Below are 18,718 nucleotides of genomic sequence, written 5' to 3'. Positions count from 1 at the left end.
CAAGATTAGTAGTGAAAAATCAGAACGGAGGGGAAATAAGAATATGAAAGTTAAGTTGAAGTCAGAGTAAAGCTATTACACAGAATGCACGCTTTTTGATCCTGTAACACTGGCAGACCCCATATGGTGGGATTTTTTTAAAACTTACCTTGTCCCAGAGAGCATTTATCTCATATTTGGATCTTAGCTACTCTAGAAACCAATTCAAAAAGAAAGTAAATAGCTTCTTTTTTGTAACTGCAGCAGTACATTTAATAGGACTCCATTTTATGATTTATGAAATTTTTCTGAGATTCCTCAACGTTGGCTAATGATGACACTCCAAAGAAATGGTACAGTAGTTGAAGATAAGGCACAAGTGGGCTTTCAGCTTATCTGGCTTAATCCAAGAACAAATATTAGGAGTATCAAGAAAAAGAGATGTTTGTTTATTTTATTTAAACTGACTGAACTCTAACTAAATAGTGAGCAACCATGAATTTGAAGTTTTCCTGCCTGAGAGCTTTAAAAGTGAGTGAAGCCTGGGCTTGGCTAGATTTCCTCTGAGGCAAATTAAGGGCACTCATTGGCATACATGTCTTAATAGCAAAAGATTCCACCTCTACTCAGATTTGTCAAAGAGAATCCTCTATGGCAGGGCCAGGATGCTGTGGAGTAAAGTCTCACGAAGACATTCTATCACAGAAAAAAATAGCAACCAAGAACTTTAAAGTCCATATCAGAGAGTGTGAAATCAAATTTTTTAGCCTGGAAAAATGTAAAAGCAGATACAAAGAAACTGCTACAGCAGCAAGAAGTAAAATATAATAAAATTTTAAGAAATACGTATAAAGTCTACCCCTCCAATTGTTAACCTTAAGCAATGTAATGTCCAGATATAACCTGAAGGATAAACTGGTTGCAAATTATATGCCTGGATAACTGCATGTGTTAATTTGTCATATGGCATTGTTAACACTACATCAGTTAAATGTTGGGAAATTCTAACAATATTTTGATTTTGGAAAAAATTAATCTGCGGTATTTCTTTCCAGGAGGGGTGACGTGGCACAAACAATTTTCTTTTGTGGCCACTCTTATTTATACACAAGGAGATAATAATTTTGTTCTTTTTAATGTGGTTTGAAGTGTGCACACAGTTCATTCAGAAGCAGTAGTAGCAAGACATAAATGCTATAATTAAAAGAAGGTCCAGAACAAGTTCTTTTTTAATTCCCATTGGAAATTATTAACTCACCTTTCAAGAGAGTATCCCCATTGTTCACTTTTGTTCATGTTAGAGTATAGGTACTCCATCAAAAATAACTAAACTTTTCTACTTAGATCTAAGTTCATAGTCCATACTGACTCTTGTTTTCAGAATCAAAGACTGAAAGGAGGTCAGTGAATTGCTCACACAGTCCTCATTTATCCCTTCCTTAAAGGCTTCTTTTCAACGTAATGAAGAAGAAACCTGGGGATGGTACAGAACACTATTTTCTTAACCACCTCCCACCCTCGCCTCCAAAACACAATTTCCAGGATTAGGCTGAGATTCCCAGGTTTTCGAATTATCAAGGAGGAAACAGCCAAAATTTTAGAATGTATAGATCCTAAGTGGATCTATATCTTTGGGAATATAAAATATGCCACTTTATAAAAGGCATAGATTATGCTCTATATCCAAGCTCCAAGAGTTAGAGACCTGGAGTTTATTTCCACTCACTGTCTCAATTTGTTGGCTAATGTCTTAGTTTCTTCACCTGTAAAATAATAACAGGACCTACGTCATAGGATTTTTTTTTTTTTTTTTTTTTTTTTGCGGTATGCGGGCCTCTCACTGCTGTGGCCTCTCCCGTTGCGGAGCACAGGCTCCAGACGCGCAGGCTCAGCGGCCATGGCTCACGGGCCCAGCCGCTCCACGGCATGCGGGACCCTCCCGGACCGGGGCACGAACCCACGTCCCCTGCATCGGCAGGCGGACCCCCAACCACTGTGCCACCAGGGAAGCCCGTCATAGGATTTTTAATGAGGCCTAAATTGATTAAGATGTGCAATGTGCTTAGAGTAGCACCCAGTACTTTTTAGGCATTATATAAGTGTTATTTATAGTTATACATCTGAATCACTGTTTCTTTCATTTATCCCTATGGATATTTCTATGCCTATTGAGTTGGTAAAGTAAAAAAATATCGACAAGGGTAATGCTGAGCTCTCATTGAGTAGTTCTGAAGTTGGGAAACCTTGAACACATATCCATCAGGAATGAATACCTTCTACAAAGATAATCTTGTAAATTTTTATTTTTGCTTAAATGTAAATTTATCAGAGAGTTATTGGCTCATATCATTTTTATCCATTCAGGAAATATTATTTGGTTCCTAAGAGTTGTGCATCCAATTCAGTTGTGTGTGGGGGGGGTTGTTCCCCACACCACAATCAGTGCTCTGATGCCAGCACGTTGTCCTACAACCCAATTCAGTTCTGACAGCATCTATCCAGAGGTAGCATCCAATTCCGTGGGTTAAGGGCTTAGTCCTACAAGACTGTTCCCCCACCTCCCCCACTTCGGACATGAACCACAAGTCCAGGTTCTCACTTGTGCTTCTGACCCACTGGCTGTAGACTGGAGGTTCCTACAACCCCCTCCTTAGGTTTGATTAATTTGCTAGAGCAACTCACAGAACTCAGAGAAACATTTTACATACTAGATTCCCGGTTTATTATGAAAGGATGTAACTCAGTAACAGCCAGATGGAAGAGATGCATAGGGCAAGATACAGGGAAAGGGCAAGGAGCTTCCACGACCCTTCTGAATACGCCACTCTCCTCGCATCTCCACATGTTCACCAACCGGAAAGCTCTCTAGATCCTCTCCTTTTGGATTTTTCTGGTGGCTTCAGTTCATAGGCATGATTGATTAACTCATTGGCCATGGCGATTGAACTCAGTCTCCAGCCCCTCTTCCTTCCCAGGAGGTCACCGGGGTAGAACTGAAAGTTTCAACGTTCCAATCATGAGATTGCTTTCCCCTGGCAACCAGCACCCACCCTCCCATCTTAGGGGATTTTCCAAAGTCACCTCATTTGACATAAACTCAGTTGTGGTTGAAAGGGGCTTGCTAAGAATAACAAGACACCCATTTCACCTTTATGGCTCTGAAGCAATTTCAGGAAGTGAAGAAAAGAAACCAAATATTATAACAAAGATGTTCCCATTGCTTTTATTGTTTGGGAAATTCTAAGAGTTTCTGGAGTTTTGTGCCAGAAATGGGATGAAGACCAAATACATATTTCTTATTATAAATTACAATATCACAGTTCCTAAGTTCCTTTCCTCTGCTCAATTCTTTGATGCTACCTTTCATTAACAAATGTTTCTCCCTTTAAAAAAATACATTTTATATATCCCAAAAATTTTCACAAACATCTATCTTTTCTTACTGAACAGCTAATGCTGTGGAAATACAAATTTTATTGTAGCTAATTGGTTAATACCTACCTATGGGTATAGAATACAAAGGATATAGCTGGGGCAGCTACTTAGTAAACCAATTTGAGTAGTTAGTAGTTTGTGGAAGAATATTAGATGCACCTGAGAATACTTGTTTCCTACTAAGAGCTCTTCATTCAGCTCAAAAATGCATCATTTTTCAATTATCATCACCAGCTACTGTTCACTGATAAACAGCTATTTCTAAAGGATTCTGTATTTTCAGAGAGGAAATTGACACTTCTTATGACTGGAAGTTCTAACCCCAAAGTCCTTGTTTTAAGACTGATAGTCTAAAATTGATGAGGACTGTAGAAGTGTGAAATAAAACATAGTAAATTTCAATTGTTCATTAATGAAAAATAAACTTTCCTTTATCTGTACAGTGGTGATTTACATTTGCTTCATTAATACTAAGAAAATGTCTCTAAAATGCTAAAAATAATTCCTGTTGGTGTACTTTGGAGCACTGTTTTCCTAATTGAGTAATACTTTTCAACAAAATAAAATGGTGTTCCTTATTATGGTATTTGTAGTGAAGATATTACAAATATAATGAACTAAGATGTGCTAATTTGAGGTTTTGTTTCAAATTTAATGCCTCTTTTAATATGTAAAGCATAAGTTTTACAATTGCAAACATTCAATTAATAGCTTTTCTATCAGGAGAATTGGTTCAGAAATTCCTTCGTAACCACTAATCTTCTTTAACTATGGAAAAAAGATTTAGTTTGACCCAATTTTAATGTAACCTGAATACTATAGGCTGATCCTTCATTACATTCTGCTATTTTCATCTCACTTGTCTTATTGACATAATGTATTTCATCTAACGTGTACCTTAAATATTAATATTTTAATTTTTTACTTCTTAGGCATTAGCTATGGGAATGATGACAGAATACTATCATTACATCTTTACCACACTGGTAAGTAATTTATTAAAACATAAAGATAATGCTCTAAAGTTTCTTGTAATGAATTTCAGGATGAAAAATGGGTTTTTGAGTGGGAAGAAGTAATATAATACTGGCACTTTTAAAGTTATGATTTATTTTATTTTGATAAAACCCAAGAGGAATTATCATCATAGAGAACTAATGATTCTTGGTGGGAAGGTGATGATTTTGAAATAATATCGTTTCAGATATTAATTCAAAATAATGTCTTATTTTTATATTGCTTAGAGGACTTTCAGAACATAATGGATTTTAAAATTAGTTTGCTGAGAAATCAATGTTTTAGAAAAGCACAACTTCTTATGTTGTTAGCTCCATTGACTTAACCGAAATCAGGTTTACTGAAGCTGCTCCTTTAGTAGATTAAATTTTCTATTCTGCTTTTGCATATGTTAAATTGGATTTTTTTAAGTAAATATGATTTAATTTGCGATTAACAAATTGAATGTTACCCTTATTTTTTGTCTTTACATACCCACTACAGTTTTTTCTCAATATGCATGAAAATCTGACATTCTTTTTTTTTTTTATCAAACCTACTTACCCTTAGCTCTATTTCTTTACCAATACATTATCCTAGTTTTCCTTCCACTGTGAAACAGCTATCTGTCTCTGTCACTATTTCCTGCCCATCCCCCCAATATGAGAGCATCTCCAAGTTTGGGCATGTATCTTATTTTCTTTTTTCCTCTTCAATTATTTTCTTCAGAACTGGTATGTACTTAGAGCTTCAGTTATGACCTTTGTTCAAATGAGATCTAAATATCTATCTGTAATATTCCTGAATTGTTGTATATCACTGCGTTGCAGAACGTTTCTAATTGTTGTGGCGTTAAGATAATTTCAAGTTATTTAAACCTTAATGTATTGTCCTCTGAAGTGACTCATCTTCTGACTCTTGCTTCAAAACTTCCACTGACTCTAACTCCTGTATCCCCAACAAAATGCCACTGTTTTTTTCTCCATAGTGTCTGTAGTATGCATCTTCTCCTTTCCCACAGTGACCAGTCTATCCAATGCTCTCTCTTTGTTAACTCAAAAGTTTTCCAATTGATCTCCTTGCTTTTAGGAGTCTTGAAGTTACCAGATTAAATTACTAAAATTTAATAATTGGTCTAAACTACTAAGTTTTAAATCTAAATTGATCACAATAGCCTCTTGTAAAAAGAACTCTTCTTCAATGAAGATGCTTCACACAGTAGGTTGTATTTTACTGGTAAATACTAAGGCTAACTCTGCTGTATATCTGTATCACTTACCACCAGGCAGCTTTTTTGCAGCCTGTGAGAAACTTAGTGATGGGCTGGTGGAGAGTGAGTAGAAGCCTTCACTCGTCAGCAAATTATATTTCAATGCTGTTGAAACTCAGTTCTACCATAATCATAAGATGTTAGGAAAATCGAAAGCATCTCTTAATAAAAAAAATGGGAAAAAAAACTAGTTTAGTATATGTAGGACTCATCTAGCCTATAATTGAAGGTCCTTTTCAGTTTGATTCTAACCTAACTTTCCTATTTTCTTTTGCCGCTGTTCTACCTCATGAATTCTCTTATAGCCAAAGTGATTTAGGTCAGTCTCCTGAGTAGACTTTATATTTTCTAATTTTTGTGTCTCTACTGACATTTTGGTCTCCTTTTGTCTTTTGCCTATCAAGAGCATGGCCATTCTTTAATGGCAGCTCAGATCCCATCTGCTCTGTGAAGTTGCTCTTTACCATAAAAATTGAAAATCATTTGTCTTGCTTCTGACTCTTTGCACTTATCACTTGTACTCTTTTGCCCCTTAGCATATATTGCACTACATTATATATATATGTGTGTGTGTGTGTGTGTGTGTGTGTGTGTAAATATATATAGAGCCAGAGAGAGAGAGAGAGAGAGAGAGAGAGAGAGAGAGAGAGAGAGAGAGAGAGAGAGATAATCTCCTTGGCTAGATTGCAAATGTTGAAAACTAAAAACCTAAAAGTTCCTTTTATTTTTCACAGCATGGAATAGAGCTCAGGCCAACATCAGCTTCTCTTCACTGAATTTTGCTTCTATAATCTAGTCTGTACAGCTGTATGAGCAAGCTGTGCCCAGGACCAATGGCATTGATCTTGTCCTGGCTCTCAATGTTGTCTATAAGATCTAAGGAATAGCTAATGCCAACTCAATGGGGGCAGAAGTCCCACATGCTGCATGTTCTCATAGTGACATCCGACTGCCCCGACAGCTTTGGCCTCCTATCTCCTGGGCAAATCCAGAGCACTCACTGTATATAGAGTAGAAAGGGCAACCAGAGTCTGAAGTGTTCCTTATGGGGGAGTGGCTAGATAGGGTATAAGACAAAAGAACTATAAGAGTTCTTGTAACCAATAAGGCCAGTTTTGTTAACTTTTTTCCTCAGCTTTGATATAATTTTCATTAGTTAGAAGCTATATTTCATGATCTGTTTCTTAAAAAAAAAAGAAAAAAGACAAAGCAAAATAACACAAAAATGGCAATAACCAGTCAAGGAAGCAAGACATGGGAAAACACCTATAATCAGTTAAATATAAAAGAGTAATGCATAAAATTTAAGTGCAAGCTATCCCTAACATAGAGAAGAAAGCTTACGCAAACCTTAAAGGTAAGTTGTAGAAAAGCCTGTTGTTCCACTGGGGGAACTGGAATAATATATATATGTACTTGTTTATGTAGAGTGTATATATATTTGCATTGGCAACGCATGAGGATAATGTATTTGAATCTTGGTGATTTGTGATGTTTAAACATCACTTGAGACACAGTGGTGTTAAGTAACCTAAGGCAAGCAGGAATACATGATTATTTCAATTATACTTGCCTATGAATATTCTCTCTTGATACTAACACAAAGAAATTTGTCTTTTAGGACCTCTTCGCTCTTGATGTAGAGCCCTACCGTTACAGTGGCGTTAACATGACAGGGTTCAGAATATTAAATACAGAAAATACACAAGTCTCCTCCATCATTGAAAAGTGGTCTATGGAACGGTTGCAGGCACCTCCGAAACCCGATTCAGGTTTGCTGGATGGATTTATGACGGTATGAATACCCACTTAAAGATCAGTTTGTGTGTTTCTAAGTAATATTGCATAAATTATTGAGTCATCTGGATCCAAACTTCGGTTTAGTTATTACTGTTAAAAGCATGATATCAGAAATACTATTGCCAAAAAAAAGTACTATTGCCAATAATTCTATTAACAATTTTCTAAATCAATCTTATGTGGCAAATTTAACTTTTATCCAAGTATCTCAAAATGCATTACAACTATTGTCAGAAAACTACGATGTAGGGGATTTCTCTAAAATTAATTACTGCTATATATAGGATAAATTAAAGACTGAAAAGAAGATATTAACCTGAAAGTTATCCTTCTTATTTTAACTACCAGTATATGATTACTCTTTATCATGTCGGTTTCTGATATCTGATGTCATATAAATGACTTACACCACACTAAAATTTCCCTTGAGCTTACTCTTTAAGGTTCAGAATTCACCAATAATCACACTTGTTATTTTCAAGTCTTGGTTTTAAACCTAGAAACTAGACTAATGCTTAAACTGTAAAAGAAGGGTACATTTTATGTAACTTTAGTTGTTTATACCAGTTCTGCCCATGAAAATCTAATGCAGTGTACATACATAATTTAAAATTTTCTAATAGCTATGTTAAAAAACATACACCAAAAGGTAAATTTCAATATTATTAATTTATTGTATTTAACCTATTGTATCAAAAATGCCATTATTTAAACAATCACTATAAAAATTATGACTGAAGTATATTACATTCTTTTTTTCTATTAAGTCTTTGAAAATTGGTGTGCATTTGACACTTCATGTATTAGTTCAGACTAGTCACATTTCAAGTTCTCAGTAGCCAAATGTAGCTACTGGCCACCTTATAGGACCAGGTAAGTTTATACTGTACTATTTAACAAATTATAAATGTCTGATATATTCTCATTCAATCTACTTTCTATAGACAAAGTTACTGCTACAATTTAGTAAATAGCTCAGCACTTTGGCAATATTTACATTTCCTAGGTCATTAAAAAGTGTCATTCTAAATGGAAACTTTATAAGCAGAAACATCCTCTATCCTGATGTGTGGGAAAGCTTTTTCTATTATGATTGTAATGTTTCCATTAATTGCTTCAATGGGGCTTCAAAGTATGTTTTTAATGTTGTAGCAAAATAAAGGAAATTTTGTGTTTTTCTTCCCTTAAAAGAAGATTTAGTAATACAAATTGAGTGTCTTCATAGAGACTGTGAAGAAATCATGGTTACCCTCTAGGCACCAACCTTCTAATGGAAAGGAAAAAAGAAAAAAGACTTTTATTTTCTTTTAGTGAGAAAAATAACCTACTAGAATTTGAAAATATCTTATATCCACATTATTGTTTTAAGGAAATAGTATGAGGGGAATTTTACTCCTGTGCATAAAAAGAGATGGTTGACTAGTTCTAGTATTTTAGTTTTACCTTAAGATATATTTGAGAAACTTTATTGGGAGGAAAATACATAAATAACTTAAAAATGAAGATTTTTTTTTCTGAAGTACATCCAGATTAAAAATAAAATACAACCAAGAATAAATTAGAAATATTATATTTCATTCCCAGTTTGAAGATGGTGAATCAAACTTTTGGAACCTAATAGACAATGTTATTTTTAAAAATTAAAACATATACTTCCTTTTAAATTGTTATTTTAATCATGTATATATTTTTTCCATATATGCTTTCTAACTCTCTTTACCCTTCCTTAATTTCAAGACGGATATTTTTATTTGTTATTCAGAACCATTACTGAATGGTTTTAGGAAAAGTAAATCAATAGGTATCATGGCAATCTTAATATTTGCGTACTCTAAGACTCCCACTGATACGTCCAAGGATTAGTGTGCCCTTTTATATATCAGAATCACAAAAATTATCCAGCCTTACGTGGGTACTCTGTGTATTTCTGTATGATTCCTGTATGACTCTACATGTCATCCCTTGAAACTTCTAGTAAGTTAAGTAGACTATTGAAAGAGATAAATACAAAGGAAGATATATTAATTTCATATCTAGGAGGGTAGGGGCTCTTGGAAAGAATTAACCTTCATAAAATGGATCAAAAAAGACAAAAATCAGTTATATTTCTATATACTAGGAAAGAATAATCTGCAATTTATTAAAATTTATAATTTTTATAAATAAATAAAATTCATTTTCTAAAATAACAACAACAAAAAAAACCCAGCTATGTGTCTACACTAATGCTAAATACTTTGCATGCATCATTCCATTTAACCCTCAAAACAACTCACTGAGTTGGTACCATTATTATTCCCATTTTACAGATAGAAATATAAGACCTCAAGTGGTTAACTAACATTCCAATGTCACACAGTAAATGTCAGAATTTTAAATTGAACTTGAGTATTTCTGTTATCCAAATTTGAACTCTTAGTCGTTATTTTTACCTTCCCCCATTAGCCACATAATTACTCCAAGTCCCAGTATTTACAATTATGGAGCACACAGGCCACTAGACAAGATGAGGACCTCAAAGTCAATCAAGTGTTTGGACTCTTTTCTTGGCTTTCCTAAACATATTCTTTTCAATAAAAGGTATACGCACACTAAAAAGAAAAAAAGAAAAAAAAAAAAAAAAAGACAGGGTGTTAGGATGAATGCAGGTTTAGGTTTTTTCTTTTTAGCCATGAGTCCAGTCCTCAGTCCTGCCCTTCTTCTGAACTGACAAGTGATTTAGTGGGAGTGGATAAGTGAGAGAACAAAAATGCACTGATGAGAAAATGATTAGCTATTTATTGAAAATTCTGGGCATTGTGTATAGACCATAGATTTTGAAATCTTCAGAAGAATTTTTAATGCCAACACTCTTCTCTTTGTTATAGTCATGAAATACTTTTCAAATAGATCTTAAATAAGAAAAAAAAAAGGGTATAAGGGATAATTGCCTCTTTGTTTATATATCTTTATTTGAGTTACTGCAAAATATAAAAACCACCAGAAGACTTACATGAGAACATTTTTAAAATGAATGACTTCATTTTTAAAATGAAGATAAATTTCCTTGTGTGAGCACTTTTGAATAGTTCTTATCTAAAAATGTGTGCCAGCTATTTTTTTTTATATTTATAAATAGAGCAGGGAACACAAAATATTTTAGAAGTAGACAAGAAGTTTGCCATTCAAATAAAGATTTCTTTTAAAATGGATGCAGATTGATGACTTTTTTACAATTTTCCAAAAGGAAAACTGATAATATCTTTTAAAATATTTCATTAGATAACATTATATAATGATATAAAATTATATATAAAATATTTTATTATATAAATTAATTATTAATTATAAAATAGTACATGATCATTATAAAATAAAACCAGTATGAGATCTGTTTAAAAATGTTGGTATATTTATGCTTTGTATGAGTATTCTTTTTCTTTTCCATTTAAGATTATATTGTAAGCATTTTCCCAGTTATTAAATGTTTAGGAAAAGAAATTAATATGCTATTTCTGCCATGAATGGAGTGAGGAAGTTAAGAGGATTCTAGTTAGAAAAGAATTATAGCCTGGCATTGTAGAGTTGGCAACATTCCCTTTAGTCAGTTCATGAGATCTCAGTGTTTATATATCCCTTGTTCTTTTTTCTCCCTATGGTCCCATTAAGAAATGGGATTATCAGCAAAGTCCCTAGCGCCTGAAGCAAGACCTATTATCAGTATCATAGTCATTTGTCACTATGTAAGATCACAGTGCTTAGATTTTCACATTATTTCTTTATGTTTAAGCTATAAAAAGAAACAGTGAATTGGATTCATAAGAATTTTCCTGGCTGAGTTAGCACCTAGGCTAAGTGTTTATTTGCTAAATGACTACTGAATACAAGACCATTTCTGCCATAGTTGTAGTTCCTTCTTCTATGGTCTGGGAACATCATATTAAAGATATTAATGCTAGTAGCTCAGTAAAATTCTTATCTTCATTTGGTATAAACCCAATCAGGGAACCAAGTCACACAATACATCCAAACCTGATCTCGCTAAGAAGGAAGGAAGAAAGGAAGTCTGATCCTCTTCCTTCACACATAAGGGTTTTGTTTTTAACTCATATCACCTTTCTCCCACTTTTCCCCATGCCCACACACTGCCATCCAGGTAGTGCTGTAAATGCCTCCCTAGACATGAGCCCTTATTATAAAACCCTTTCCCTACTGTGCATTCTTTATTAATTATTCACATATTTCCATGCCCCTGGGAGTGGGGAAGCTCCCTTCAGTGAACATCATCACTGTCCTTTACCGTGTGATCAGAAGGCATTTCTCCCCATCCTCTGACCAGACATCTACTTTCCCCAGGCACCGTTAACTATAGGGTGGGAATTCACTTTTTTGAATCCATCAGCTTTTGACAAAGGTTACATTTATTATTGACTTATTGAGTTTGCAACAATGTCAATTCAAGAGAATGAAATCAAGTAGAAACACCTCAAGGTAAATTCTAATTTCAACTATATCCCGGAACTCCTTCCCAGTGCTCCCATTATGTCATGCATCTTAATGCTAATGGACCTGTAATCCATTTGGTATTTTACAAATACCATTTTTTCTTATGTTGTTATATAATATCACATATATTCGTTGACAATGTAAATTTGCAACACAAATCAGTAATGACTGTTGGTTGGCTCTTTCATTTGAATTACTTTAGGGAGATTACCGTTTTCGGAAATTTAAACTCTTCGAGACTTACTGCTCTCTCCATTTCCTTTCTCCTCTCTTCATATCCATTCAACGATCATCAAACACTGTCACATCTACTGTATCAATATCTTGCTTAACTACATTCTTCTTTCCACCCCCAGAGCTATGCCTTGGTTAAGGACCCCATGGTTTCTCCCCTGGCTGTTGCAATAGTCTTCTCACTGAATTCCCACTCCTAACATCTCTCCTACACTTACCTTTTTCCTACCATGAGCTTACCAAAACATACTGATGACTCCTTGCCATTGGCTAGGTGAAATTTTAGCTCATTTGTCAAGCCTGCAAGGCCTTCCATGATCTGGCTCCTGCTACTTCTCCAGCCTCATATTTGCCTGCTCCCTGCTCTTTTAAGCCACCCGTCTCACCATCTCACCCTGGCTGAGTCAGCAGTGCTGATGGCACCTCCTCATTTCACTGCAGGATGTTCATTGTCTGAACCACTTACCCCTGTTTGACTGTCTGGCATATTGCTACCCATGCTATGATTTTCAGGACTTATGTGCCTTTCCCATGAATTTGCTGAGTCCTCCAGACATTTTGCATGTGTGCACCTTTTATTTATGCACTTTATATATAACTCCGTGTTAAAATTTAACTCTGGGACTTTTGTTTGTCTTCACACCCCTTTCTCAATAGATTGTAAGCTCTTTTGAGGCAAGAACCAGGTTTTGTCATTCTTGAAGGCCCTGGACCTAGTTCAGTGCCTGATGCAAACAAAGTAGGGACTCATCATGATGGAGTGACTGCCTGATTGAATAAGTGTGTTAATTTATTTTAATCATGCTGCATCTGTGTTCTGATCACTAGGCCTTCTCATTTTCCCAAATATATTCTGGGGAGCTTTTTTTATTTACCTACTTGTATTTTATTATCAAGATATCTAATCACTTAGCAAATACACTTAGGCTAGTCTCAATTCTTTGTTAGAAAAATACCTTAAAAGGCAAAAACTTAGAAATGCTTTTGATTAAATAGTGAAAGTTTAGTGAGTTAGAGGAATAGCTCCCATTCTCTTTTGCAAAAGAAGGGATAATATTTATAAGGGAGGTGAGTCTTTAAGCGTTTAAGTTCCAGTGTCCTTCTAACAATCATTTATTTATAACAACAGACTATGGCCCATAAACTTAATAATTTCTTTCCTCATTTGATTAACTTAAATTAAAAGATAACATCTAGTATATACATTCCCAGCAGGGAGTTAGCTCATGTACTAAAGGGGCACAGTGATCACTCTGCTGCTGTACAAAGATTTACCTTTAGAAAAGTCAATGAAAATAGAACCATAGAGAAATAAAGTATGACCAGGCAAGGCTGTCATTTGCTGCTAGAACTACAAGTTTGCCTTAGCTGCTGTCTGCCTGTCTTAATTAGCTGGAGCCATTTTATTTGATTCAGTTGAAATGAGAATAAAAATAAGACTTTGCCAGACAATGGGTCAAACTAACTTGCATTTTTTTAATCAATAAAGGCATTTTGAGGAAGGTGGTTTTATTTCATATGCCACTAAAACATCAGAAGTATAAAAAGTAACAAAATAATGAATTATCTTTCTTTGATCAATTTTACTCATGAGTATGTTGTACACATTACTCTGAATTTTATACCAGGCACTCAGGATTTGATAATGAAGTCAGTACCTCTGTTTCCTCACAGAAGTTAGGGAATTGACAAAATCAAGAAGACAGTGAATGTCTTACTAATCACATCTCACATCTTTGTCAGTACAGAAATCATATTCAAACTTTAATTTCATTTTAATTTGGTGTTTCTTTGATTGTTCTAGTTCCTAAGTCTTCCTTCAAATTCTTGTTAAAATTCCTTGTTTTCCATGCTGTTTTGTGACAGCAAGGGCAAATATATATTTACCAGGGGCTTTACATAACTTCTTGGTATTCTGCTGGAAATGTATAACATTTCACAAAATTTATTCACATAATTGCTACTTTTATTCTTATCTTTACCACAGAAGAAATATTTTGGGGTCTGTATTATAATCAAATGTGGCAGAAATATTTGCATAAGATGTTTCAGGGTATATAATGAAGTCATAAGCACGACATTCATTATATTTGTATATGATTGATTTAATGAATAGTAAAAGGACATGGAGTATGTGGCATGAATAACAGAATGGCACTGTATTTCTTCACTTTACCTACCTATTAATCTTCCTTGATGTACTAACCTGCAAGTTGAATCTGAATCTAAATAATTGAGATGACCTAACAACCTCCATCGTTTCATTAACTTGGAGCATTCCATCTAAATGCCTTTGCTCATTGGCAGATTAAGCAATCAGCATTTATCTAAAGCTGATAAAAAGATGGAATTTCCATTTTAAGTAACTGTTTCTTACATGAAAGATGGCAATTGCATTGAAACATTTCCTTCATAATCGTGTTATTTTTTTAGGTCAATTTTAGGTCAAGTAAGGTTGAATCAAAAGACATTTTTTACCCCTTCTACCCTGAAAATCAAAATTTATCTTTAAAGCATTGATCTCAGATCATGTAATAAAAACTTGTAAAGAATTAATACATTTCTGCTCACAATTTTCCTCAACTTCTTATATATTTAATAGCTACATAGTTACATATGTATGTAACCAATCCAAGATGGTATGAGGAAGTCTAGGTAGATGAAAATTTGTGTTATTTAGGAAGGAGGGCCCCTCAAGTGACAGTCAATGACAAGGACACCTAGAGAAGATGATGCCAATGCTCTGACAAGAAAGCAAAGTTCAACATCGCAGAGTCTAGGAATTAGCAACGTTCTGAGATTTAGGACGCCACATCTGTACTGAGCATCAAGATAGAATTGGTAAGAGTAAGTGATGAATGTAACCTTGAAAAAGCAAAATGTCAAGCAGGCAGTAGAGGTAAAGAGTCATCAAACTAGGGAAAGTAAATACAGTACCCAATACAAAGGGAATACAAGGTGATTAAGAAAATAAGCAATGGGTTCTTTTACTGGAGCTGGCACTCAGGTTAGAATGGGGCTAACAGCAACTTTGACATAATGTTCAATGTCCTGGATTAGAAGAATGGATTGGAAAACAGTGGGAGATAAAGCTGGGATAAAATTTTTACATATCAATTAATAGATTATTATAAGTGTGCAATATTTACCATATAGGAATTCAGAATAAAGTCAGCATGAAATTACTGGAATTATTATTGTTTGGCATTATTTAAAAACAGAAAGTAAGAGATGACATTGTGGCCTATAAATAACAAGAAAAAAATATTATAACTCAGATATATATTCCTAATAAACAACAGAAAAGTTCTGGTGAAGGAAGGTTAACATTTGCTATAAACAATAGTACTTTCTCTTCATTGGATCTATTTCTAAAATAGAAAGAAAGAGTGGATCTATTTACAAAATGTATAAAACATGTTTTCTGCCTATTTTGCTTTCAGAGTAAAATACTCAGAGCTAAGCTGCATTTTGTAATTGGGAATAGGATGCAGAATGAGAGGAAGTAGACTAGTCATAATAACTATCAAAACTGTATGTTTTCCTGTATTATTCCATTTTTATTCATAAGTTTAGGAACTTATTTTAAGCATTTTATTTTTTATTTCCATAATTTTGGAATATATTTCCAACAGATGTTGAAATATTATACCAGATAAAAGATATCTTGGCCTTACTAAGTCCTTAAATAAAATAAATTTAAAAAATAATAAATAGTAATGTACATTTTCATTTAAGTACTTATGTTTATATATTTTATATAAAAAGAAATAATATAAAACATATATTTATGATCTATATAAATTCCTATTACTTTAGCTGCTGTTGTGAGTAATAAACTATTTACTAGAAAGACAGTGGTACTGACTATAATACTAATAAAAACCAGGTAGAAGTCTTTTAATTTAATTTAATTAATTTTGGGCTCAATACTCCTGCCAAATTTTAACAAATTTTCCCTCTTTACTACTGTGATTTATAATAAACAAATTGCAGCTTTCTTTTGTCATGCTAAATTTCAGAAGAATTTTATTTAAAAATTGAGAAAGCTGGAAAATATTGCAAGTAGATCAAGAACTTGATATATAATAAAATTTATATTATATATAATAAACAACAATTATAACTGATTTTTTCCATGTAAATATACACCACAGTAGATGTTCACTCTTTTTGTTTTAAAATTACCTACCTCTGTATCTTACCAATGCAGAAATTCTCTTACTTATTTGATCTGAAGAATTACCTGACTCTGTTCTTAGAAATAGGAGCATACACATATATTAAGTGTGTATATTAAGGACCCTAGGATATATGAGTCCTAGGAAGTTTGATCCAAGCAATGACTCTATATATAAACTCTGAATCTAGTTCCTATTGCATGTTACCATTTGTATTGACAATCTCTATTACAAAATAACCTAATTGTGAAATGTATTTAATGCTTACTATATCTTAGAGCTATTATTGCCTTGTAACAACATCATGGGGGCAGTTGTAATCCTCATTTTATAGATGCAGACACATAGAATAGGCAGATTATATATAAAGGAAGATCCCTGGACTATAGTCAGAAGCATATAAAAGAATCCTTAAGCATCCAAAGGTAAAAGTTAAGCATGATTAATTCAAAACCAGCAAAAAATGTTACATGTATTGCTTCTTCTTCAACTTTAATATATAGAGTTTTAAACCAATTTTGGGTGAGGTGGTGAGTAGTTGGTCTACCAAAACCTTTTATTTCCTTCCCAGATTAAACCAATAAATAGGGAATACAAGCCAGCATCTGAATCCCATTTCCAATCCTTTCTAATGCTGTTTCTTTAAGCAGGTTATTTAATTAACCTCTTTGAGCCTCACTTGTCAAATAGGAATAATAAATTTTAGTGTGTTGTCCTACGGATTGAAAGGGATAATGAATTAACATATAAGAATATTTTAAACCTACCTGGCTTTTTATAATTATAAGCTATATTATTGCTTCCTCTTAAAATCTCTGTGCCTTATAAATGTAAAACAAATTTTGATACAGGGCTTATAGCTTAATTAATCCAAACATATTATTTCAGCATCTTTTGTCATCTCTTATATGCAGTAACACTTTAATAGATATGTAGTATGTGTGTGTGTTTGTGTGTCTGTGTGTGTGTGTGTGTTGGATGGTTAATTGATATAGAAACCTTGAAAAGCATTCACACAGAATCTACTTAGTACTAGAATCTAATAGTCTTCTTTAAAAGTGAGCGCAATCTCAATAATTTGAAATGTTCTGTTAGAATGATGCATCCCTATTTAACAGATTTTTCTCTCTCTTTTTTTTTAACATCTTTATTGGAGTATAATTGCTTTACAATGGTGTGTTAGTTTCCGCTGTATAACAAAGTGAATCAGCTATATGTATACATATATCCCCATATCTCCTCCCTCTTGCTTCTCCCTTCCACCCTCCCTATCCCACCCCTCTAGGTGGTCACAAAGCATCTAACTGATCTCCCTGTGCTATGTGGCTGCTTCCCACTAGCTATCTATTTTACATTTGGTAGTGCATATGTGTCCATGCCACTCTCTCACTTCGTCTCAGATTACCCTTCCCTCTCCATCTAGTTAGAAGTTTGTGAAATTGTATGTGCCATTTATTTTTTCTCAATGTTAGGTCACTTCTTCTTTAGGTTAAGAAGATAGCTTGTTGTGTACAGAATTATAGGACGGATTTTTACTTGAGGTTTTTTTTTTATGCCACTTACAGAAGACTATAAAATCTATTCTATTTTCATCTTAGAACAAGAATTTTGGAATCAGAATCATCTGTCTATTGAAACCAAGGTCTGCTTAGTACTTCTTTTATAAACTTCTAATTATTTAGCATCTTTGAGCCTCAATTACCTCATCTATTTAAAGGAAATAGTAATGCCTACATCATAGAGTCACTATGAAGATTAAATACATAACTTTTATACTGCTCAAAGACAGTGTCTGGCACATAGTAAATCCTCCAAAAAGGGTATTTGTTTACTTCAAGGCAAATACCATTTCCACACTTTAATGTAAGTGCTATTTCTGTTCAGGGTAAAAGTTCATCATTCTCAAAGAGTCATTTGATTTCCTGTTTGTACAAGTGTAACAATTGAATTAGGATGCAACTACGTAAATACTACTTTTAAAAAAAATATGAGAGTAGGTAGCTGCTGGATAAGATTAAGTGAATGAATGACATGAATCATCACTAGTTTTACTACAAATTGTTGATGCTCATCTCATCACACTGGTACCTAAGTAATTGTGTTTACATTAGAAAGACAATTTTTTAAAAAAGTGTAGCCTATACAGTTTTATGATATAAAAGCCTAAGAAACAGTCTAGGATCTACTCTGATGCACTAATTTCCAAGATATGCTTGGCCAATACTCTTTAAATCAACATTAATAAAAATCAAAAGAATATTTCAGACAAAATGGAATGACGAGTTTTAGGGTGAATTTGCCTAAGGGATATTAGGAATTCTCTTGCTTTATTATGCAG

At 33.7% G+C, this 18,718-nt stretch overlaps 1 protein-coding gene across 4 annotated transcripts in view; it reads left to right on the top strand.

The window, feature by feature from the left end:
- Window positions 1-18,718, top strand: part of GRIK2 (glutamate ionotropic receptor kainate type subunit 2) — a 649,287-nt gene that overhangs the window by 308,243 nt on the left and 322,326 nt on the right. For all 4 annotated transcript variants that reach the window (XM_060114614.1, XM_060114613.1, XM_060114617.1 and 1 more), the window contains 2 exons: window positions 4,347-4,400; window positions 7,302-7,475. In XM_060114614.1, coding sequence (XP_059970597.1) covers window positions 4,347-4,400; window positions 7,302-7,475 — 228 coding nt within the window. The remainder of the gene's footprint in view (window positions 1-4,346; window positions 4,401-7,301; window positions 7,476-18,718) is intronic.

Source organism: Mesoplodon densirostris, chromosome 12 (genome assembly GCF_025265405.1).
Source record: "Mesoplodon densirostris isolate mMesDen1 chromosome 12, mMesDen1 primary haplotype, whole genome shotgun sequence".
Classification (NCBI taxonomy): domain Eukaryota; kingdom Metazoa; phylum Chordata; class Mammalia; order Artiodactyla; family Ziphiidae; genus Mesoplodon; species Mesoplodon densirostris.
The sequence above is the reverse complement of the archived record's forward strand: the minus strand, read 5'-3'. Positions and strand labels throughout refer to the sequence as shown.